Source organism: Nycticebus coucang, chromosome 7, assembly GCF_027406575.1.
Source record: "Nycticebus coucang isolate mNycCou1 chromosome 7, mNycCou1.pri, whole genome shotgun sequence".
Taxonomy (NCBI): Eukaryota; Metazoa; Chordata; class Mammalia; order Primates; family Lorisidae; genus Nycticebus; species Nycticebus coucang.
In genome coordinates this window covers 66,083,015-66,108,266 of record NC_069786.1, presented here as the reverse complement: position 1 = coordinate 66,108,266, position 25,252 = coordinate 66,083,015, and the positions used below count along the sequence as shown (strand labels likewise).

The 25,252-nt window shown below is 36.5% G+C and overlaps 1 protein-coding gene across 7 annotated transcripts in view; it reads right to left on the bottom strand.

Moving 5' to 3' along the window:
- Nucleotides 1-25,252, bottom strand: part of UBR3 (ubiquitin protein ligase E3 component n-recognin 3) — a 233,625-nt gene that overhangs the window by 157,061 nt on the left and 51,312 nt on the right. For all 7 annotated transcript variants that reach the window (XR_008381290.1, XM_053597855.1, XM_053597858.1 and 4 more), the window contains exons 6-11: nt 19,924-19,990; nt 15,022-15,152; nt 11,828-12,056; nt 4,705-4,884; nt 4,037-4,170; nt 1,741-1,827 (exon numbers count right to left, since the gene is read on the bottom strand). Coding sequence is in view for 6 of the 7 variants with exons in the window: in XM_053597855.1 (XP_053453830.1) it covers nt 1,741-1,827; nt 4,037-4,170; nt 4,705-4,884; nt 11,828-12,056; nt 15,022-15,152; nt 19,924-19,990 (828 nt within the window). In the remaining variant the exon portion in view is untranslated. The remainder of the gene's footprint in view (nt 1-1,740; nt 1,828-4,036; nt 4,171-4,704; nt 4,885-11,827; nt 12,057-15,021; nt 15,153-19,923; nt 19,991-25,252) is intronic.

Here is a 25,252-nt window from a genome sequence, read left to right as displayed (position 1 = left end):
TATATCTTTGCAATATGTAATATTAATTGCAATAAGAAAAAGGGTAACTGTCACGGTGAAGAGATGTGGGCTCTGGACCCAGAAATACCAGGTGCCAAGTGACCAAAGGTAACATCATCAATAACAGAATAAATACAAATCACAAACCACCAGGTAAGATGCAATGAGAAGACTACATCACTTCTATAATATTCCTGAAAAAGATATATAATCTGAACTTAATCATGAGGGAAATCCAAAGTGAGTGAAATTCTATAAAATAATTCATCTATACTCTTCAAAATGTCACTGTCTGAAAAAGCAGAGTAAGACTGAGAAACTGTTCCAGAAGGAGACTAGAGAGATAACAAAATACAACATGCGATTTTTTCTACAAAGAACATCATTGGATTAGATGGTAATAATAGATTTGTGTAGTGATATTATGATTATAGAAGACAATGTCCTTGTTGGTAGGAAATACATACTGAAGTATTTGGGGGACAATAGAGCAACAACTTAACTCACAAATAATTCAAGAAAGGAAACTTCTTTATATATCCAACTTCTCAATAAATCTGTGATTGTGCCAAATATACACACACACAGAGCAAGAATTCTACTGGATGTCCCAAAGATCACCTCTAAAGTCGCTATACACAGGGAAACTAGGAAATTGTGCCTTAATATACTTTTATTTACAAAATATTCATTATGAAATTTTACAAAGAGTTCCCAACATGTAGAGAATATTTAGTAAATATTTTTGGTGATGGATGAATATTTTATAAATAAAGGTACATAGAGCTACAATTTCCCATTTTCCCTATGTATGATGACTTTAAGGGTGACCACTTGTATATGCCCAGTGTTCAGAAATCAGATAGAAGGGTAGGGTCAAGTTGTCTAAACCATGTTTTTCCTTCTGCATGTGGCATATTCTGATCCTACTTCATAAGAGGAACACAAGGAGCTTCTGATGGTAAACTTGGCTAACAAAAGCAACCATTTGGACTAGGAGCAGTGGCTCACGGCTGTAATCCTAACACTCTGAGAGGCTACGGCGGGTGGATTGTTTGAGCTCCGAGTTCGGTACCAGCCTGAGCAAAAAGCAAGACCCCCATTTCTACTAACAAGTGAAAAACTGAGGCAAGAGGATTGCTTGAGTCCAAGAGTTGGAGGTTGCTGTGAACTATGACGCCACGGCAATCTACCAGGGTAGATTGAGACTAGATTTTTGAGACTCTGTCTCAAAAAAAATAGATAGATAGATAGAAAGAAAGAAGCAACCATTTGTTGGTTGACATACATTAGCAAGTCCTGTGCCAATTCTTCTAAGTCCATTATTAATAACAATCACCTTTGTTCAAGCTCATCTTTTCCTACATATCCTGAAAAGAAGAACGATACCCATTAATAAAGTTGTGATAACCCCTCCATTAATCTCTCCTCACATTTGCACATTTATACATATTCAACTGAAACTAATTTTCAGTCCTGAGAAATAATGAAACATACACACTTAGTAACAGAGAAATTATGCCACTCTTCTCTAGAAAATAGCACACATTAGTACACTCTAGAATCTCCTAAATGTCAAAGAACAGGCCTCCCTTTTCAATTTCTTTGTTTAAGCCTAATATTATGTTCACTCTGATTTCTTTCTCTATCACACAAAAAGATTTTCAGTCTTTTTAGCATTAAGCGGGATCTAATATATCTTTTCTTAAATGCATTTGCATATATTAAAAATATACATACCTCATCTACAAAGTTAATAGCATCAAACCAATCTTGAAGTGCTTCAAGGCAGTACCTAACAACATTTCGGGTATATTCTTGAGTTTCCTAAAATAATAAATATAGGTAAATTTTATAGTAAATAAACATGTATATTTTCAACATCAACTTATAGAACATAACAATAATTATATGCACTACATATATAATGCAAAATGATTTCAAGATGACCACTATATCTGCCATTTCAAGAAATCATTCCTTAATAAACAACCAATAACAAATATGAAAATCAAAGAACACAATAACACAATATACTTCCTTTTACATATTTCTAAAAGCAAATGAAAGCTGAAATAGATTTTAAGTAGAATTAAATCAAGTTCCATTTCAAGAAACCCCCAAAGTATTATAAATTCCCTAATGTTATTGTTTAATGGGTACAGAGTTTCTTTTGGGCTGATAGAAAAGTATTGGAAATGGATATTAGTGATGGTTGTACAACATTGTGAATGCACTTAATGTCACTGAATTGAACACCTAAAAATGGTTAAAGGGGCAAATTTTACATTATGTATATTTTACACAGTAAAAAAGGGAAGGCAGAACATATGAGTACCGTATAAATATCTTTGCTTAAAACCAAATTTGGAAGAAGAAAAAATTCATGTGCCTAAAAGGAGATCTACATAAATAACCAGACCTGTCAGGAATGTGAAACTGTTAAGACTATATGTAACAAAGTTGTGAATCATGTGCATTTAGAGAACAGCTCAACTAATGAAGAAAATATAAATCTGCTTAGAGAAACACATACATTTAAAGATAAATGGAAGACAGCCCCATAATAACCTACGAGGAAGAGTAAGATTTACTGTCCTATTTCCCTTTTCTTTTTTTTTTTTAAGAATAAAATAGACTGAGATGATCAAATAGTTGTTTGTTTGTTTTTTTGTGACAGAACCTCAAGCTGTCTCCCTGGGTAGAGTGCTGTAGCATCATAGCTCACAGCTCACAGCAACCTCCAACTGCTGGGCTCAAGCTAGTCTCCTGCCTCCTCCTCCCAAGTAGCTGGGATTACAGGCACCTGCCACTACGCCTGGCTATTTTTTGGTTGCAGCAGTCATTGTTGTTTGGCGGCCCGGGCCAGATTCGAACCCACCGGCTCAAGTGTATGTGGCTGGCACCTTAGCAGCTTGAGCTACAGGCACCGAGCCAAGGTCAAATAGTTTTAAATGAATTGACTAACTCATCCAAGTAGAAAGAAGCTGAGCCAAGACAAGAATCCAGGTCTTTAAAACATTTCCACTATAAAATCTTTTCCAGCATGCTTCTTGGCTCAGGCTAACAGGCTGGACTTCTTAGGGTCCATATATCAAAATCTTAGTCAAGTTTTTAATTTAATAGAGTCAAGGGATTCCATTTTTCTGGACTGCCCAAGGTTTCTGGATACCCAATCAACCAATGCTTGCATGATACAATATATCAACAGCTGGAAGTTTTGTGAAATTTACACAGATTTTGTGCTTAGAATCTTAGAATTATAAACTTTACTGAAGACTCTCCTACCCCTTAAAAGAAAAGAAGCATTATACAACTGTTAGTGGGTAAAATAAAAAAATTAATAATGAATGTGAAGAATTACTATTAATAGTTCTTTGAAACTTATAATAATTCCAAAGACTATTCACAATAGGGGCAGTCTGTGAAGATCTGATAATACAGATGAATTCCAACATGTCTAAGAAAATAATTACCCTGGGCGGCCCCTGTGGCTCAAGGAGTAGGGCGCCGGTCCCATATGCCGGAGGTGGTGGGTTCAAACCCAGCCCCGGCCAAATTAAAAAAAAAAAAAAAAAAAAAAGAAAATAATTACCCACTGGTCAGCTTTCACAAAGCTGAATTCAATTTGAAACAGAATTAAACATTGTACATTGTATATAAGTAAATAAACCTGTTTTCACAAACCTTTTCCTTACATAATTTTTTTTTCTTTTTTTGAGACAGCGCCTCAAGCTGTTGCCTGGGTAGAGTGCTGTAGCATCATAGCTCACAGCAACCTCCAACTCCTGGGCTCAAGCAATTTTCTTGTCTCCGCCTCCCAAGTAGCTGGGACAACAGGCACCTGCCAAAATGCCTGGCTATTTTTTTGGTTGCAGCCATCATTGTTGTTTGGCAGGCCCAGGCTGGATTCGAACCCTCCAGCTCAGGTGTATATGATATGGCTAGCACCTTAGCCACTTGAGCCACAGGTGCCGAGCCTACATAATTATTTTTTACAGAAAATACAGGAATTAACAAAATATTTCCAACATACCCTAACTTTACAATGTGATAAGAGCCCCCACATTGGCTGAGCACAGGCCTCAAGTTCAGCAGCAAAGGCAGCATAGTAGGTTTGAGACTCAAATTCCACATGTTCGTTTAGTTCTCGCTTGTTTAAATTCATACCTTGCAAAAATTAAAGCAGACATTCAGATTAAAAATCAAGTAAAACATTTCCCAGTCACAAATATGCACATAAATCCATAAATGGCATAATACATACAGAAATAAGTAAATTATTTAAAATGATCTAGTCTTTTTAGAATGTTTTTATAAACTACAAACACCTTGTGATTTGTCTCTTCCATAACAAATGTAATACCTTTAAATAAGAAAATCAAAACAATTTTAATTGATGTTAGCTGAAATTTTTACAAAAGTGTTATGTATCATTAATGGAGCATAGATTTCACATTTCTAGATTAATGTTTTAAGATGATCAAAAACTTACACACCTGTTTCCTTTTTAATAATTTGACATTTTCCAATTCTGTTTTCACAATTTATTAAAGTACTTACAAATAACAATTATTTCAAATAATGAGACATTTATGTGTATGAATAGATGTACTATTAAATTTTAATCAGTATTTAATAGTTTAGCAACAGGCATACTATAAACCAAAAAAAAAAATTAACAGAAAGGGTAAAAATTCATACCTTGAAAGAAAGATACAAAGTTCATCCATGTAACTAACAAACCATGATCCTCCAAAAATCTCTTAGCAACACTTTGATGAGAAAGAATATTAATAAAATCACTAACAAGAGGCCAGTAAGTGTTATTCTTCAGCAATGCTTCTCCACAGTTTACTACCACATGTAAACTATTTTCTTCATCTAAAAAAGACACATAGCCCAAAATTAAATACATAAGTTTTTTAAAAAACTTAACCAATGACATGGATTATTGTACACTTTAAAACCAGGAGACACCTAAATTCAAACCCCAGCCTACCATTTAATACCTAATATGGTTTTAGGCATGTTATTTAGACTCTCTGAATCAATTTCCTGGTCTATAAAATGAAAAATAAAAAGATGTATATTAAGGTAATTAAATGGAGCATTAAAAATGCATTTAGCAGATTATAATAGTAATTATTACTACATATGCAATATATTACATGATACTAATCTATTTTATAAAACCTTATTTTCTTGATTCTAATAACAATACGATATTTTCAGTTCTGATAGTTAAAACATCTTTATGCCTCATTCCATCTGATGAAATATGTAAGATTTTGAAATGATATATTTGCTTTCTTCTATCCAAAGAATATGTAAATACGATTTTTAGCAAACAGTATTTCAAAGATAAAAGAAGAAAAAAATACACATAAACTTCCTAAGCCTTTAAAAATAAAAAAAAAAGGCTGAAAAACATTGCTGGGGGAAAAATTGGGCTTGCACAAAATCTTTATCATCAAAAATTTGCTCTGTTGGCCAGGTGCAGTGGATCAGGCCTATAATTCTATCACTCTGGGAGGCCTAGAAAGGAGGATCCCTTGGACTCAGGATTTCAAGACTAGCCTGAGCAAGAGCGAGATGCCATCTCTACTAAAAATAGAAAAGGTAACTGGGTGTTGTGGCAGTCTAAAGCAGGAGGATCGCTTGAACTTAGAAGTTTGAAGTTGCTATGAGATAGGCTAAAGCCACATTACTCTAACCTGGGCAACAGAGTAAGATTCTGTCTCCAAAGAAAAAAGAAAACAATAGCTCTCTTAATCTATTCCAATTTAACTGATTCACTGGACTAAGGAGATCTTTGTTCTCATTATAAAACATACTATTACCAGCTCAGTGCCCATAGCACAGAGTCTATAGTTACAGCACCAGCCACATACACCAATGCTGGCAGGTTCAAACTGGGCCTCGGCCAGCTAAACAACATTTGCAACAAAAAAAAAAAAAGCTGGGCGTTGTGGCAGGCACCTGTAGTCCCAGCTACTTGGGAGGCTGAGGCAAGAGAATCACTTAAGCTCAAGAGTTTGAGGTTGCTATGAGCTGTGGCGCCACGGCACTCTACCGAAAGCGACATAAGAAGACTCTGTCTCAAAAAAATTAAAATAAAAAAATAAAATAAAATAAAAAAATACTACCCTGTTCCCCCAAAAATAAGACATCCTCCAAAAATAAGACCTACTTACAGGAAAGATAAGACGTCCCCTGAAAATAAGACCTAGAGCATCTTTGGGAGCACACCTTAAAATAAGACACTGTCTTATTTTCGGGGAAACGGGGTATTACCATAAAACCTGAAATGTTCAAGATTAGTAGCGTATTCCCTAGCACACAAACTAAAGTACATGGTTTAGTACTTTTTGGTACTAAAAAACCCAACTCATTTTTTGGTTTTTCTCATGCTCATTGTTCTTTTTATAATTATAAAAAGGAAATCTAAAGTATCTGAACTAATGAAATATGAATGTATAAAGAGAGATATTACAGAAACTGGACCAAATGCTTTTGAAAGACAATAAAAGTAAGGTCTAGAGAATCACATGAGCCCAAGAATTCGAGGCTGCAATGAGTTATGATTGTGTTACCACACTCCAGCCTGGGCAACAGAGAGAGATCCCATCTATTTTTTTAAAAAAAGTACCAGGGGGGCGGTACTCCTGTGGCTCAAGGAGTAGGGCGCTGGTCCCATATGCCGGAGGTGGTGGGTTCAAACCCATCCCCGGCCAAAGAAAACACACACACAAAAAAAAATGGATGGCGCCTGTGGCTCAAAGGAGTAGGGCCCCAGCCCCATATGCCAAAGGTGGTGGGTTCAAGCCCAGCCCCGGCCAAAAACTGGAAAAAAAAAAAAAAAAAAGTACCAGGGAAAAAGCTTAAAAACCTTTGGGCAGGAAAAAAAAATCATAAAAGCCTGTATTTCACACTCAGATTACTTCACAAAGATCTTTATAATCTAGCTCTACTTTAAGTAGACTAAACCGAGAATTCACAGATAATATTTTACAGATATGATATATATAAGAAGGATAAGCGAGAACTCCAATCAAAGAAACCATATTCTGAAAGTGCATTACTCAAAATTAGAAGATTAAAGAATGAACAACACTTTTCTGTGTTTTAAATTGAAACAAAATGTTTAAAGCGTATACTTTTTTTTTTTTTTTTTTTTTTTTTGCAGTTTCTGACTGGGGCTGGGCTTGAACTCACCACCTCTGACACATGGGGCCAGCGCCCTACTTCTTTGAGCCACAGGCGCCACCCTACATATCATTTTTTAAATGATTCCTCACTTAAACCAACTTAATCAATTAACTGCCTACCTGTCAAACTCATCAGTGAGGAGGACCTCTACTGTATATCCACATGTTAAATTTAGGTTTCAGCCCTAATTATTTTACACAACTCTTAAGTTTAACAATAACAAGTATCTCAATGGATAAGAAAGGATACAACTCAATGAAGAAATAAGGGTGAGGGCACCTTTTACACATTACCCACATCTGAGATTCTGAAACGCAGCCCCCAACCAACAACTACTGCCACTGTAAGCTGGTAAGTCACTGGTATTAAAGGCACTGAGTGATGTTGGGATTATTTTTAATCAAAAATTGAGAATCATTGTTCTATTAATATTTCATTGAAACCAGAAGATCAGTAAGCAGAATATAATTAATAAATCACTATTTTCCTGCCACTGCTTTAAATATTACTGTTCTTGTGGAAAAACACCATGGAATCTTAAATGGAATAAAATGATTAGGACTTCTACGTTTACATAAATTGGTACTTTCCACAATACAGATATAAACAGCAATGACTCCGTATTAAATGAAATTCACTCATCAATAATTCCTGAACACCTACTGAGGGTGAGGTATTCAACTAAGCTCTGAAAAAAAAAGTAGTAAATAAATCAAGACTTACATGGTCTCTCTCTACTGAAATTAATATCTAAAACGTGTGATATGGACTGTAATTTGGGAAAAGTACGGGGAGTAAGAAGAACAAATAAAGCTAGCCTACAACTCAAGAAAAGATTCTCCTGAGGAAGTGATGTTTAAACTAGGACCTATAAAATACAGTAGGAATTAAGATTAGCCAGATAAACTAGGGACGGGGAGCAAATGTCATTCTGGGTAACAGAAAGCAGTATGTATGAAAAGGCTGGCATTACTCAGGCAAAGAATGAAATGGTACAAATGAGACTAGAGGGCCTTATAAAGCAGCGTCAGGAGTTTAGTGTTCACATGATGAGAATGGCAAGCCACTGCAAAGGTTTTGAGGGAGGGAACATAATCAGATGGGTAGTGTTAAGAGTGACTGTAGGAAGTTGGTAATAAATAGAGATCAGAATTCCAGAGACGGCAGGCAATGTCTGGAACTAGAGTAGTGGCATGAAGAAGCAGAGATGAAAGAGAGTGGCTATGTAAAGAAATTTACATGATAGAGTGGTGATGTCTCTTATATCTTCAAGGAGTAAAAGCAAGTCAAAGATAACTCCCAGATTTTTAGGTTGGGCAACTGTTTTCTTGTTCTGTTTTGAGATGGAGTCCAACTCTATCATGCTGGGTAGAATACAGTGGTATCATTGTAGCTCAGTGCAACCTCAAACTCCTGGGCTCAAGTAACCCTCTTGCCTCAGCTTCCCAAGTATCTGGGACTACAGGCACACACCAGGATGGCCAGCTAATCTTTCTATTTTTAGCAAATACTATGTCTTGCTTGTGCTCAGGTTGATCTCAAACTCCCGAACTTAAGCAATCCACCCACTTCAGCTTCCCAGAGTGCTAGAATTACAGGCATGCACCACCATGCCTGGCCCAGGCAACTGTTTCCAGGGGTCCTCAAACTGCAGTCCGCGGGCCACATGAGGCGGTGTGATTGTATTTGTTCCCGTTTTGTTTTTTTACTTCAAAATATGTGCAGTGTGCACAGGAATTTGTTCATAGTTTGTTTGTTTTTTTAAAACTATGGTCCAGCCCTCCAACGGTCTGAGGGACAATGAATTGGCCCCCTGTTTAAAAAGTTTGAGGACGCCTGGTTTAGACGGTGGTATCAAAATACACGCTTACATACACACAGGATAATGAAAAAGAAGCCAGATTGAAGATGAGTTTTTATTGTTGACATTGTGTATTTGAAGGTTAGTAGACATCCAAAGAATAGAGTTCAATAAGTAGTTTGATATGTAGGGCAAAAGAGCAATCTGGGATTACTAGCACCTACAGACATGCAACACATGGTTTTAAATTCCATTTCACACAGACTGTTTTCTAAAACAAAGTCTAAAATTTCAGAGGCATGTAAAATTATAAGTTCTTTGGAATCACAAAGCAGTATGCTGTGGAAATGAATATAACAAAAGACTAAATAAAAGGTAGAGAACATACATATACTACTAGAAAGTTTTTTCCTTTTAGTGTTCAACTATTGCTATGGCCATGTGAATTCTCATTTTATCTCCTATATTTACTAACATTATAGATTAAATTTTAAAATACTATCTAACAATAATCTAAATCAAGGCTAGAAAAAAGCTATTAAAAAATAAAGAGAAAATTGTAATATTTATGGCTAGTTATAAGTAGCTTGATCTACTTAAAACTCAGTTTAATACTCTTGAAGTAAAAAATGGAGATAGCCAGGCATTATGGTGGGCGCCTGTAGTCCCAGGTACTTGGGAGGTGGAGGCAGGAGACTCGCTCGAGCCCAGGAGTTGGAGGTTGCTGTGAGCTGTGATGCCATTGCACTCTACCCAGGGCGACAGCTTAAGGCTCTATCTCAAAAAAAAAAAAAAAAAACCCACAGATCATTGACTTTGACTCCCTAAGCCACAGTTGCTTCATCTATATAACAGAGACAACAATATCTACTTCAAATAATTATTGATGGCTAAATGCAAGAATATGTGTAAAGTACTAAGAAAAGAGCCTGGCATACAGTGAGTGCTCAAAAGATGGTAGCTATCATAACTGGACAGCTATTATTATATATAAGGAATTATGCCCTGCACTGAGCATACACACATTATCAGAACATGGTGTCTATGAGAGTAGACAGACCAGTGTAACAAGAAAATAGGAACTGATATGCCCAAGGAGACAACAGTGAAACAAGGCAAGGCTCAACTACAAGGCTCTCCTCAAAGAATGAAAGTTCTAAGAGTTAATGTGAGACATTAATCAATATGTGTTGCTATTTTTAAAGTTCAGCTCTAGGTGCCAACAAGTGAAGATGCAATACTATCAGGGTAGGCCTGCCTGGCTGTGTTCTGGTTAAAAACAAGGGTCCTGACATCAGGAGACACGAAATCTTTCTTGAATCTGTCAGTGACTAGCTGTATAAGTATGGCAAATGACTTAACTTTCCTAAGCCTCAGGATACTATCTTTAAAGCTAGGCTAGTAATGAAGCTAATCTCAGAGAGCTATTCAAAAGCTTAACTGAGATAACATATGCATAGTATTCAATAGTGTACCTGATACATATTCAAATAATAATAAATTATTTAAGTAAATATTCAAATCATAATAAATTATTTAAGGAAGATAAAGTTAAGGTGAAAGATCACAAGGAAATGAGAACAAGAAGAGAATCAGAAATATTGTCAGGTTGAGGTTATGACAAAAAAATAAGTACATGGCCAGGCATGGTGGCTCACCCCTATAATCCCAGCACTCTGGGAGGCTAAGGTGGGTGGATCACCTGAGCTCACTGAGGTCGAGACTAGCCTAAGCCAGAGTGAGACCCTGCCTCTAAACATAGCCGGTGTTGTGGCGGGTGCCTGTGGTTCCAGCTACTTGGGAGGCTGAGACCAGAGAACCGCTTGAATCCAAGAGTTTGAGGTTCCTGTGACCTATGACACCACAGCACTCTACTGAGGGTGACAAAGTAAAACTCTGTCTCAGGTTGGCGCCTGTAGTTCAAGCGGCTAGAGCGCCAGCCACATACACCTGAGCTGGCAGGTTTAAATTCAGCCCGGCCCACCAAACAATGACAATTAGAACTTTAAAATAGCCAGGCATTGTGGCGGATGCCTGTAGTCCCAGGTACTTGGGAGAATGAGGCAAGAGAATCTCTTAAGCCCAAGAGTCTGAGGTTGCTGTGAGCCGTGACGCCATGACACTCTACCCACGGCAACGGCTTGAGACTATCTCAAAAAAAAAAAAAAAAAAAAACTCTGTCTCAAAAATAAAAGAACATGCCTAACAAGGAAATAGCTAAACTGTGGTAGAGTCATGTATTAAAACCTACAATTATTAAAATGTATGTTTTTGAAATGTATGCTATTAACATTTCTTAAAGTATGTATTTATATACACATCTATACAGATATATGTATACGTATGGTCATATCACACAAAAAAAGATGGAAAAATACAGCAAAGTATTAACAGTTATCTGTGAAAGACAAAACTACAGAGTGTCCCAAAAGCACCATGGATAGGTAAAATGGGAGACTGAAGCTAGAAGTACCTTTATTTACAAAATACTCACAAAATATTCTCTATATGTTGGCCAATTCTTTCTACACACACACACACTTACATGAAGTATTGTCTCTCACCCATGGCCTATACGGTCCAAGACATCTATTGCTATGTGAGTGTGTTAATTTTCCCATGTATGAAAACTTTTGGAACGCCCTAAATAAGTGATTTTAACTTTTACTTTAAATTTCACTAGAAATTTTCAAAAATTTCTTTAACAAAATACATATTAGTTTTACAGTACAGTTTTTTTAAGCACACACCTTTTTATGGCTTGTTACACAAAGTATATTAATAGTAGAACTAGTGAATATAACTATGAGTTACCTTGTAGCTCACTTTTAATAAGGCAACTTTCCATCATGTATAATAGCACAGTGACCATAATATCCAGCAGCTGACATTCTTCTGTTACCTGTCTGGCTAGCTCCTCATTGCTGAACAACTGAACACTAATATGCACAATTCTGTTAGACATTGTGTCTGATTCATGACTTTTCTTCAGTGTTTTCATAATGAAAGCATAATGCTGAACAAAAGTTTTTGTAAAAGCAACCTGTAGAAAATTTTAAATGGGAGGAAAAACACACATTAGTTTAACTTTGAATTTCAGACATTTTTCAATATATTCATATTTTTAAGCTATTTCTAGTTTGTGATAATGTCCAAAGTAACTGAAAAATTATTCTCAATAATGAGAGTAGTCTTTCCCTTTTTTGGAATACTGGAAAGATATCTGACAACCTAAAAAATTTCAATAGGCATTTTAAATTATTAAAGATTTAAACCAATTACAAATACTGTAGTTTAAGAATATAAAACTATACTTTGTTCATAAATATATCAATTTACTAAGATCAAAGTATATGTCTTTGTTTTATGCTACTTTCTTTAACAATAAAATCATAAGTCCCAGCTACAAACCATCACAGAGGATTTAATATAACAAAATGAGTTAATGTGATTACTTCAAAACCAATACCTTCTCCTACTTGATCTGAAAGCTGACCATTAAGCTGACTAAGGCCTCTGCAGTCCTACTTCCATTTCCTCTTCTTTCCTGTCTCACACGTACACTTCGTCTGTTGCTTTTTTAGCAGATACAAAGACACACAAAACAATGGCACTCTTAAAGTGTCACTCTTAACCCATACCCTAAGAACCATAGTATGGTTTATTTTCTTTTCACACCCAGCTGTGTCACTTTACCATAACCATATGGTGGTAGCAGGCAGGTTCAGTTCCTCTGGGACTAAATACTTTAGCTACCTACATGGGTTAATAACTGTTCTTTCTTTAATGACTGTGGCCAGCAACTACTCACTCCTTGTTTTTCACCTGCCTAATCCCACAATTTAAATTCAGTTGCAATGTTTTAAACCTGTATTATATTAATATTGGTTTTCAAGATATTTTAAGTTGTATTGTTTCCTCCTTTTTTCAGACTGCTTCTTATTCTTTTCCTAGTGAGGTATAATTCACAAGGGGCTGCATTTTTTTTTTTTTTTTAGAGACAGAGTCTCACTTTATCGCCCTTAGTAGAGTGCCATAGCATCACAGTTCACAGCAATCTTCAACTCCTGGGCTTAGGCGATTCTCTTGCCTCACCCTCCCACGTAGCTGGTACAGGCACCTGCCACAATACTCGGCTATTTTTGGTTGTTGTTGTTGTAGTTTGGCATACAGGGTCCGCACTCTACCCACTGAGCCACAGGCGCCACCCGGGGCTGCCTTTTTTTATAAAGTTTCTTATAACTATGGCTGGATGTTTTACTCCAGTCTTCCAAAAAGGGTTACCTTATTTCTTAGAGTCACTTCTAAAGCCATGTGGTCATTAACTGAAGACCGTTTTACATGAATGCTGATACAAATTAAAACCCAAGTAGGCTTCATTGCATGTCACCCCATGAATGTTGACAATAGAAGGAATAGTGTAGTCTTGCCCATAGTGTAGTCACTACTAGGCTGAAAAATAGGGGAAGAAACTTACTCTTTTTCTACGCATTAATCAGAAAAACTTACAACTAGTGCTGAGTTTCCTTGTTGATCTCAACAGACAAAGGAAGCTAATAGTGTTAACTCGGATTGAAGAAATTATCTGAATCTTGGTTTGTGTAGATTTACAATCTCCATGCAATATTAACTAAATCAGATAACTTTTACAATACCACACATATACATAAGCTTCTACCCACATACACCTTCCACGTTCATTAGTTACTATACTTTGTAAATTGGCAATGAAACATTACAATGTTTTCTTGGGCCAATTTTACAAATGTAAACAGTACAGCAGGTGTAATTTTTCTGAGGCAAACCAAAGGTAAATTTCTCAAAGTGCTTACTGCCTTCTTTAGCACCATTTGATGAAGGCTCTTTTATATACTTGTAGATAAAAATAAACCAGGTCAGCACAGTGACTCACACCTATAATCCCACCACTTTGGGAGGGCAAGGCACGAGCATCACTTGAGACCAGGAGTTCAAGGCCAGCCTGAGCAACATAAAAAGACCCTGTCTCTACAAAACAACAATTTAAAAATAAGCCAAGTGTGGTGGTGTGTGCCTGTAAGTCCCAGCAAATTGGGAGGCTCGGGCAGGAAGATCATTTAAGCTCTGAAGTTCAAGACTGCAGTAAGGTACCATTGCAGCATTGTACTACAGTATGGGTAACAGAGTGAGACTAAGTCCCTAAAATAATAAATAAACCAGACTGCAAATACTGTTTTTTAATTTTAAACCATGTACCAAACTTTTGGTACAAATTGTGTAGGCTAAGTTAAACTTAAATTACATTCTATTAACCAATATTAAGTGTACTTTTCTAAGTATAGTTATGTTTAGATGAATTTTTAAAAGCAAACAAGCAAATAAATGCAACTGACCCCATTAAACATTCTGACAGCAAACTTTACCTCACGTTCAGAGGATTTAGCACAATTTCTAACTACATTATTTATGTCTGCACTTGTATTTTTTTTTTTATTTTAGACAAAGTCTCCCTATGTTGTGCTCAGTAGAGTGCTGTTGACTCACAGCTCACAGCAACCTCAAACTCCAGGGCTTAAGCGATTATCTTGCCTCAGCCTCCCAAGTAGCTGGAACTACAGGACCTGCCACAACGCCCAGACGTTTTTTTGTTGCAGTTGTCATTGTTGATTTTAGCTGGCCCTGGGTGGGTTGGAACTCACCAGCCTTGGTGTATGTGGCTGACGCCCTACCCACTGAGCAACAGGCACCGCCTGCACTTGTATTTTTAACGTTTGCCCTTAGCATTCCTTCTAACCACATTCCAAGTAGAATTTCCTCAGGTATCCTGCTGAGGGTTGCTGTTCTGCCACAATGCTAATATACATGCTTTAGGGAAGTCTGCACTAGCAAAAGACGCAGTGCACGCTCATTCATAGTGTTACATCAATCCTCAGCCAAGAAATATATCAGAAAAATGTTAGTAGTGAAGAAGCAAAGAAAGAAAGCAAAGTTCAGAAAGCAAGGAGAAAATATAGAAAAACTATAGACACCTTATACTCTTGATCTGGAAGCATGTTGAGTAAGAAAGTTACCATCTTCTGGGGGAATTCATACTTGATAGTCCAAAACAACAGTTCTTCTAGGAAGCTTTTATGTTTTAAAACATCCATTATGGACTGATCTGCATAAGAAAATGAGAATTTGTCACTCAATGATTTAAGTTGCTCATCTCATTTAAAATTACTATAATTAATAACCTATCAACCACAAAAAACATATCTAAAAAATGAGGAAATTGCTTTCAATAATGTAATAATATTGATAAGAAGTTAGGTTTCTATAACATTTTAATATAAAGCAGTTATTAGAAAAATAAGTACTTGTCCTTAAACATAAGCCATTTACCTAAAATAACTGCTAAGGTTCAAAAAATTATAGAGAAATATTTATGGTTCTTAATTTAAAACAGTAGTAATAATTTTAAGCTAAAAATAAGTATTCAAGGACATAATAAAGTCCAAAGTTATCTAAATTTTTAATTTCTAGAAAGAAGAACAGAAATCTTTACAGGATTTAGTAATTTATCCATTTCTTCAAAATTATCCTTCATAAATGAGATATTAACTTCACCTGAGAAAATTATTAATACATTGCTTACTCTAATATATGGAAGAGTTTCCTTTTTTCTGGTAAGAATACACAAGAAAAAAGAAAGTTTTACATCTGCTTACTTCTGCTGGGTTTAAGATGCCATCTCCATAAAAAGAGGAAACGATAAATGGATATCCCTTCTTTTTTTTCCCCAGATAAATATGAAGGTACATCCGATTAGGTTACATTGTTTGCACTTGTAAGGTTAGAGTCCTTTCTGCATAAGGAGCAGAGCATTATCTTCTAGGAACCCTATTTCTAAGGCCAAGTGACACTCTTTGAGGGCTAGTCTGTCTCATGCAAAGCTCTGCATCCTTGCCACACTTAGTCAACATAAGGTATCAATAGGTATATGATAAATAAGATATTTTGAATATTTTAGCTATTTTTCTCTCACTGTCTGTTTTTCCTGAAAAGGAACTAGAAAATTCTATTAATCCTTGTCAGAGGAAATCATCTTGAGCTACTGCTCTAAATCTTCAGCTCTATTCAAGGACATCAAACAGACATAGGAAGTATCAACTATGAATGAACACTACTTAAGCAGAGGCTAGATTTAGATGATAGATCAGGAAAAAACACAGGTCAAAATAGTCAGAAACAACATCACAGTTCAAGACATCTTTACCCGGTAAACTTGTAGAGTTTTTTCAATTAACTCTACCCCAGTTGCACAGTTTTTCTATTGCTGAATAGTGTGTTAAACCATATTTCCACAGATAGTGGTCTAAAAGAGTTTAGCTCCATATGACATCACTCTCTTGATTTTTTTATAAAACATACTGAGTTTACCAAGGCTTGAATTAAGTCTTCTTAGATAAATTTAACCTAGTATTTTGTATTAAGTATTAAGGGAAAAAAATAACACTAAATGAACCCACTGACAGATTTAAGGCCAACAAGTAGTAGAAATGTAAGAATTATAATTAAAAATTAGAATATAATCCATAGCATACTGCAATACTTAATTTAATTCTGACAATTCACTTAATATAACCATGACTGAAAATTTCAGACTACCAAAATAAAAACCTTAAGAAGTACTTTTTTTTTATTCTATTTAGAGTCTTATTTTGTTGCCCCGGTAGAGTGACGTAGCATCATAGCTCACAGCAACCTCAAAATCTTGAGCTTAAGTGATTCTCTTACCTCAGCCTCCCAAGTAGCTGGGACTACAGGCACCCGCCAAAATGCCCACCTATTTTTTGGTTGTGGTTGTCATTGTTGTTTGGCAGGCCTGGGCTAGATTCGAACCCACCAGCTCTGGTGTATGTGGCTGGCGCCCTAGCTGCTGAGCCACAGGTGCCGAGCCTTCATTTTTATTTTTAAAATAAGTAATATTAGTCTGCTAAGATTTTAAACCACAAGTTATATGATTTACGTGTAATGTTAGGGGAATGTGGTTAGGAATATTTCTATTAGTTAAGTTTGACTAACTTTAAATCTTATCATGACTTTTAACAATGCCTAAACTACCTTGGGTCAAATTGTCTTTTTGTGTTTTGTTTTGTTTTTTAAGAGAGTCTTACTTTGTCGCCCTCGGTAGAGTGCCATGGCATCACAGCTCACAGCAACCTCAAACTCCTGGGCCTAAGCAATTCTCTTGCCTCAGCCCCCCCAAGTAACTGGGACTACAGGCACCGGCCACAACACCCAGCTAGTTTTAGAGACAAGGTCTTGCTCCAGCTTAGGCTGGTCTCGAACTTGTGAGCTCAAGCAATCCACCTGCCTCGGCTTTCCAGAGTACAAGGATTACAGGAGTGAGCCACCGTGCCCGGCCCCATAAGTCAAATTGTAAAAAGAGATTTTTGAAGGATCACTATGCATGACTGAAATAAAGGTTTTTATTAGACAGTAGAGTTCAAGCTCTGCCACTCGTTAGCTTAATAATCTTAGTCACCCAGCGATAGCCCTCTTAAGTCTCAGTTTCTTCATTCTTAAAATTTAGGTTTTGAGAATAAGCAGTGATGAATTTAAAATAGTGCCTGACTTCTAACTCATCATTACATATTTTATTTTCAGCTCCCTTTCAAACTGTTGAACCAAATTCTTACAAAAACTAAACCACTCCCTGACCTTTAGGTATCTTGAAAAGCAAGCTACTTGTGAAGATATCTGGAGTCCTAATTTAAAAAGATATTTCTTCCACATATAAACTTAAGGCAAAAATGATAAGTGATCAAGTCTTAAATTTCTACCTCTTACTACTAGAAGAAGGAAGAGAAGGCACTCAATCCAAACTCACAGGTGGAAATAAAACTTAAGTCTAAAGTATCTTCAGTGTATATGACCAGGCTGAAGGAAAACAATGACCTCTTACACCCTGACAGATATTTTTAGGGGCACCCCTAAAGCTTAAACACAATGACTCAGGCAAATACACATACAGCTCTAGAAGTTAAAGAGCCAATTAGTCATATAGGTTTCTAAATTTCTTCAGGCATCAAAGGCTTTCTCAACATGTGTGCATGTCTGCATCCTAGAATGCAGATCGAATTTCATAACCTGTGCTAGCAGCCCACAAGCAAAGTGCAACAGCATAACAAGAACAAACATAGAAAAGGAGCCTGTGTGTTCTACCTTTCCAGTCAATCCTAGATATTCCACAAGATACAGCAAATCAGCAGCAGAAGTAAGAAGTTTCTTTTCATCAAAATAATATTTTAACCCCTGGACACTCTAACATACCATGCTAGCCCAGAAAAAGAACCACATTAAAATTTGGAAATCAGGCCAGATGCCATGACTCATGCCTATAATCCTAGCACTCGGGGAGGCTGAGACAGTTGGATTGCTTGATCTCAGGAGTTTGAGATCAGCCTGAACAAGAGCAAAAACCTGTCTCTAAAAAACAGCCAGGCATTGTGCCTGGCTGGTGCCTGTAGTCCCAGCTACTCTGGAGGCTAAGGCAGGAGGATAATACTTAAGACCTATGATGCCATGGCACTCTACCCAAGGGTGACCAAATGAGACTCTGCCTCAAAAAAAATATTTTTTTGGAAATCCATGGCAAAAATCCAAAGCGCAAGTAATCTAAAAAACCCTTTTAGTGGTTAAAAGCTTAGGATCTGGGATTTGAATCAAGAATCTACCTTCAAGATCTATGATCTCTAACATGCCTCCATTACCCTATCCATAAAATGGTAATAATAATAATAAAACCTGCTTCATACAACTACTTTGAGAATTAAATGAATGAATATATGTGAGCCTCGGAGCCTGTAGCTCAGCAGCTAGGGTGTCAGCCACATACACCGGAGCTGGTGGGTTGGAATCCAGCCTGGGCCTACCAAACAACAATGACAATTACAACCAGAAAAAAAAAAAAAAAAAAATAGCAGGGTGTTGTGGCAGGCGCCTGTGGTCTCAGCTACTCAGGAGGCTGTAGTAAGAGAACCACTTAAGCCCAAGAGTTTGAGGTTGCTGTGAGCTGTGACACCCCGGCACTCTACCAAGAGCAATATAGTGAGACTCTGTCTCAAAAAAAAAAAGGTTTGGGGCCCGTAGCACAGTGGTTATGGCACCAGCCACATACACCAAAGGTGGCGGGTTCGAACCCAGCCCCAGCTAGCTAACTACCACTGACACCTGCAACAAGAAATAGCCGGGCATTGTGGCCAGTGCCTGTAGTCCCAGCTACTTGGGAGGCTAAGGCAAAAGAATTGCTTGAGTTTGAAGTTGCTGTGAGCTGTGACACACTCTACCAAGGGCAACATAGTAAAACTCTGTCTCAAAAAAAAATTGAATGCATGTGAAATGTTTAGCACATAAAAAAGATTCAATAAATATTACTCATTATTATTACCAATCTATTCCCTCACTACAGACATACCTACTTTCTCCTTTAAGTATGAGTCCTTACCGACCCCTCACTATATGTTAAGGGCTTATCAGTTCATTTCCATTGTGTCTGTCTCTCTGCCCTGCTTCTTCTTTTTGCACTCTTCCAATTATATAACTCAGATTATAAAAGGATATAAACCAAAATAAAACTTCACACAAAAATACTGGATCTAAATCAAATTATCAATGAAAAGACCTCCTTTTTGGGGGGAAAAATGAAAAAGGACATTTTATGATGAAAACAATGAATAAAGTATCAATAGTAAAGATCTTACTTATTTTTGGAGGTCACCACAACCAACCGCTTAACAACACTTTCTCCATCATTAGATATATCTAATAACATAACTCTCTCTTCAGTTTTGATGTCAATATGGCTAGCCCATAAAGTATTATTAGTGATTTAGCATTGTTAAAAGCATTTTATTCAGGGAAAAACAAAAAAAACAGATAAATACCTTTGGTGCTGCTGCTTAGTTTTACTCTCTTTCTCTTGCCCAGACCTTGACTTCCATCCTGATCATCCTGAAGAAAAACCAAATTAGCATTATATATAGTCATAGTCATAAATGTGACATTTTATATAAAATATGTATACATGTGCGGGCGGCGCCTGTGGCTCAAGGAGTAGGGCACCGGTCCCATATGCCAAAGGTGGCGGGTTCAAACCTAGCCCCGGCCAAAAACCACAAAAAAAAAATGTATACATGTGCTTTAAATTATGTTAAACATATGTGTATGCTTTCATACTATTAATCAATACATTTTACTTCTTATATATTTGCTGTAATAAAATATCTTTTTAATGCTGCTAATCTTGCTTTGAAAATATAGTGACATAAGCCAGGCACGGTGGCTCATGCCTATAATCCTAGAACTCTGGGAGGCTGAGGAAGGTGGATTGCTTGATCTCAGAAGTTTGAGACCAGCATGAGCAATAGTGAGACCCCATCGCTACTTAAAATAAAAAACTGAGGCAAAAAGATCACTTGAGCCCAAGATTTTGAGGTTGCTGTGTGCTATAACACCATGAAAAAGTGAAAAAAAAAATAAAGAAAATATAGCGAAATATCCCTAGTATTAAAATACAAGAACTCTTAAACTTAATCTATACTTCTAATGGAAGAGTCTTAAAAGGCCCAAAAGGTCAAATAGAAGTTTTTCTGATCTTATAAACATAACATCAAATGCACAAAAAGGGAAAGTAGGAGAGATTATCCTAGGAAGGCAAGAAAGAAAGGAAGAGGACAAAGCAATGAATAAAGGAAAGGCTTTAAAGTGCCTCTAAGACAAATAAAATGAGTTCAAGAAATCAAATTCTAAAACATAAGCACAAGATTCTAGAAATTGTGGAGTTGAGAGTTAAAAAATAATAATAAAGACAAATTATATAATATGCGTAGGTAAGGCTAAGGGTCCACCGCTTGGGGATGAAGCCCTAGCACAAGTACTCATTGCTGATTTTCTTAAAATACTGCTAAAAGGCTCCAGCTGCCTTCCCAACAATGTTCAGGGATTTTTTTCCTCCACAGCTGAAAGTTATGATTCTACTCCACTATCCCAGCTCTCCAAAACCAAGGAATTCTGCATATGAATCAACAACTCCCATGTAATAGAAGCTGTAATACTGACATCTTTTCCCTATTTTTCAAACATGTGTGAGCTGCTCAGTATTATAAAGACATGAGTGGCAGTATTTTGATAGATGGTCAGTCAGTTGTACTAACAATGGTGTTGACGGCACATTAGAACTATAATATAAACTCCCAGATACTTTCTCAATTAGAGACCATCAAATCTCCAAAGTAGGAAAGTAGCATCAGCTTCATGCTGCACCTCTATTTACTGATATAGCTTCCTTGGCCCAAGCATAATAGCCTTAAATTCAGAATTCTTCCAACTTCAACATCAGTCCTCAGGGCCATTCTCTGAAGTTTTCCAAAGCTACCACTTAGCTCATTCAGCATTTGCTGAGCACATAGATATGCCCTCCCTGTTAACTTCTACCTTTACCAGGCCTCTATGTACCTTACAGTCAAACTACAGTCTCCTCCTTCTCTGCCACCTTCTCCTTGCCTCTGGAAAAATTCATCAGAAAAGAGTTTGGAGCTTTAAAAGAAAGGAAACATGGGAGGCCAAAGCAAGTGGATCACCTGAGCTCATGAGTTCAAGATCAGCCTGTGCCAGAGCAAGATTGCAGTTGTGGTGGGGACCTGTAGTCCCAGCTACTTGGGAGGCTAAGGCAAGGGGATCACTCGAGCCCAAGAGTTTGAGGTTGCTGTGAGCTATGATGCCATAGCACTCTACCAAGGACAACAAAGTGACACTCAGTCCCAAAAAATAAATAAAGATAAAAGAAAGGAAACAGACACAAAACTGTTAAATCACGTTATAATGCACAGGGAGTTCAGAAGTTTGAGATTTCAGCTAAGGGTCACTCTGACCTGTTTGCTCAGATCTAAAAGAAAAGACAAACTTGGGAAAATATGTCATGTCCCAAGTTACAATTACTAGGATAATTTCAAATATAAACTTCCTATAAAAAGAGTATCCTTGATCAAGTGATGGTCATGGCAATATGAAGTTCTATAAATTTCCTGGCCTTAGAGTCTTAAGGAAAAGTAGACTTAGCCAAGTAAAGGAGGGGAAAGGCATTCCAAGAAGAGAAGATAGCATGAGCAAAGGCACAAAGACGAAAGCTTAATTAAAATTTATACCTCCAAAAATAAAATTAATTTTCTTTAGCTATTCATTTATAAAAAGCATCTCTGACTTTTTTTTTTTAATAATCTTATTTTTACTTCAAGTTTTGGCAAATTCGTTTTAACTGTTCATTTGAATTTTATCTTGAAAAAAGGCAAGAATATTCAGAGCATATCTACACAGCACCTTATTTTAATTAGCTAAGTGATTATTTCTGAATTATATAAGAATATGCAGAAAAAAACTAGAAATAAACAAAATTAATAAACATTGGTCATCTCTGGATAGTAGGATAGTAGGGATGAAGGAAAATACTTCCTTTTTTATGCTTTCTTCTTCTTCAATATTTCCACAATGGATGTACGTATTATCATAGGTTCAGAAGAGGAAAGTGTGTTTTAAATGATTTTATTTGTATTATTGGTTAGGTACCTCAAAATCACAAAGATTAGTGATGTTCACTGCACACAGACAAATGGACACTGCTTATAGTAATGGCCCTAGAAAACATACTCATTCTTTGAATATGTTATCTTTTTTTTGAAAAGTTATCTTTACCTAAAAGATGCTATTCCCTCTAAGAAATTCTTAGTCAGAAAAAATAAAAATAAAAATAAATAAATAAATAATTAATTAAAAAAAGAAAGAAATTCTTAGGTCCACTTAGATATAATACTAGAAATAATTTTCTTTTCAATTGGATTATCTAATAGTTATATATTTAAACAAAAAAATAAATGTAAATGTAAAATACTTCATGTTAAGACATACACTTTTCTTTTTTGGTTCAATGCAACATAAACAACATTTTCTGCTCTTATTTCATATGTGCTACACAAAAACAGAATAAGTAGTAACAGCATAAAGATGGCATGTGTATAAATAGCACTGCTAGTATACAATGTTCTTTTACTCTAGGGATAGTGGGGACAAATATCTACTACTACAATAAAATTAACTATAGTATATATCATCATCCAAATAAAACTCTGCAAATAGAAATTTTGCTGTTATAGTTTTAAATGTTTCTTCATTTTTAAAATGAAGCAGTTGGATTAGATTACATCTAGAGTCTCTTTCCATTTTAAATTCTAATTTAAAATATTTTTTAAATGTTTACAATGCCTTCTCTATAGTAGTAACTAAGATGTCACTGTTATCTTCTTCTCATCTTATTTTCCTTTACATATAATTTCTTTTTTTTGAGTCAGAGTCTCACTGTGTCACCCTCAGGAGAGTGCTGTGGCGTCACAGCTCACAGCAACCTCCAACTCTTGGACTTAAACGATTCTCTTGCCTCAGCCTCCCAAGTACCTGGGACTACAGGTGCCTGCCACAGCGCCCAGGTATTTTTTGTTGTTGTTGTTCTTGTAGTTGTCATTGTTGTTTTGGCAGGCCCAAGCTGTGTTCGAACCCGCCAGCTCTGATGTACGTGGCTGGCACCCTAGCCGCTGAGGTACAGGCGCCAAACCTATATACAATTTCTTAAATTACAAGAATAAACCGGCGGCGCCTGTGGCTCAAAGTGGTAGGGCGCCGGTCCCATATGCCGAAGGTGGCAGGTTCAAACCCAGCCCCAGCCAAAACCCACAAAAAAAAAAAAAAAAAAAATTACAAGAATAAAAAGAATTTGCTTGATAATCCCATTGGCCTATAGAGCAAGGGTACAGAAACTCTAATTCTTAAACTCTACTTAATTTCAAATATAAATACTAAAATAGGCTATCTGTGCCTACAGTTGCAATAAAATACAGTATGGTTTTAAAAGCCTTAATTTTTAAGTCATATAAAATAGATATTTGCTCAAGAACATCTAAGTGTTCTTACTCTATCACACTCTTCCTATCCTTTTCATTTCTTCATCTATTTTCTCCTTAATCTATTCCATTCTTTACTAATTCTTGCATTTTTTTTTTTTTTTGTAGAGACAGAGTCTCACTTTATGGCCCTCGGTAGAGTGCCGTGGCCTCACACAGCTCACAGCAACCTCCAACTCCTGGGCTTAAGCGATTCTCTTGCCCCAGCCTCCCGAGTAGCTGGGACTACAGGCGCCCGCCACAACGGCTATTTTTTGGTTGCAGTTTGGCCGGGGCCAGGTTTGAACCCGACACCCTCAGTATATGGGGCTGGTGCCTTACCGACTGAGCCATAGGCGCCGCCCTCTAATTCTTGCATTTTTAATCATTTTAAGTAATATACAGGATGGCCATAAAGTTCCATGTACAGTTTTAAATTGCACATTATTTTAAACTGCACATGAACTTTATGGCCACCCTGTATATATACTTATTAGATTTCCACTTCAGTTTAATCTTCACATGACTGTAGCTGCTTAAGCCAACAATTAACTTAAGGGCATCAGATAACCCAAGTGAGAAGTATCCAGCTGTCCTCCCAAATTCCTAAGTCATAAAATTATGAGCAAAATAAAATGATAATTTTAAGACACACAGTTTTGGACAAATTTGCTGCACAGCAATAATAAGAACAGTGGTTCATTCACTTTATAGAAAGAATACCAGACCGGCAGGTAAGAGACCCAATATTCAATTTCAGTGCTACTCAGGGGTGTCCAACCCTTTTTTTTTTTTCTGGCACATACCAGAAGAAGATCTGTCTTGGATCTTAAAATGGAAAGGACACAGAACAACCAAAACAATCTTGAAAATGAGCAAAATTGGAGGACTCATACTTCTGATCTGAAATCTTAGCAAAACACGATAGTAATCAAAACAACAACTAGAAATCAATTATTCTTTTTAAATTTTATATTGACATAAGGGTACAAACAATTGGGTTACACTGTTTGCATTTGTTAGATAGAGTCCAAGTTGTGTTTGGATCCTTCACACAGGTATGTCATATACCCCTGCACTGTGCCCACTAGGTGAGAACACACCAAATCCCCTCCCCTCCTTCCTTTCTTCTACTACCCTGTTCCCTGTTCCTGGAAAAAAAAATAAGAAAAAAAAAAAAAAAATAGTTGTCTTGGGCCACACATTAAATACACAAATACTAAGGAAAGCTTATTAGCAAAAGAAAAGTCCATACATACTTTTGCTATTATCCAACACCACAGATAAG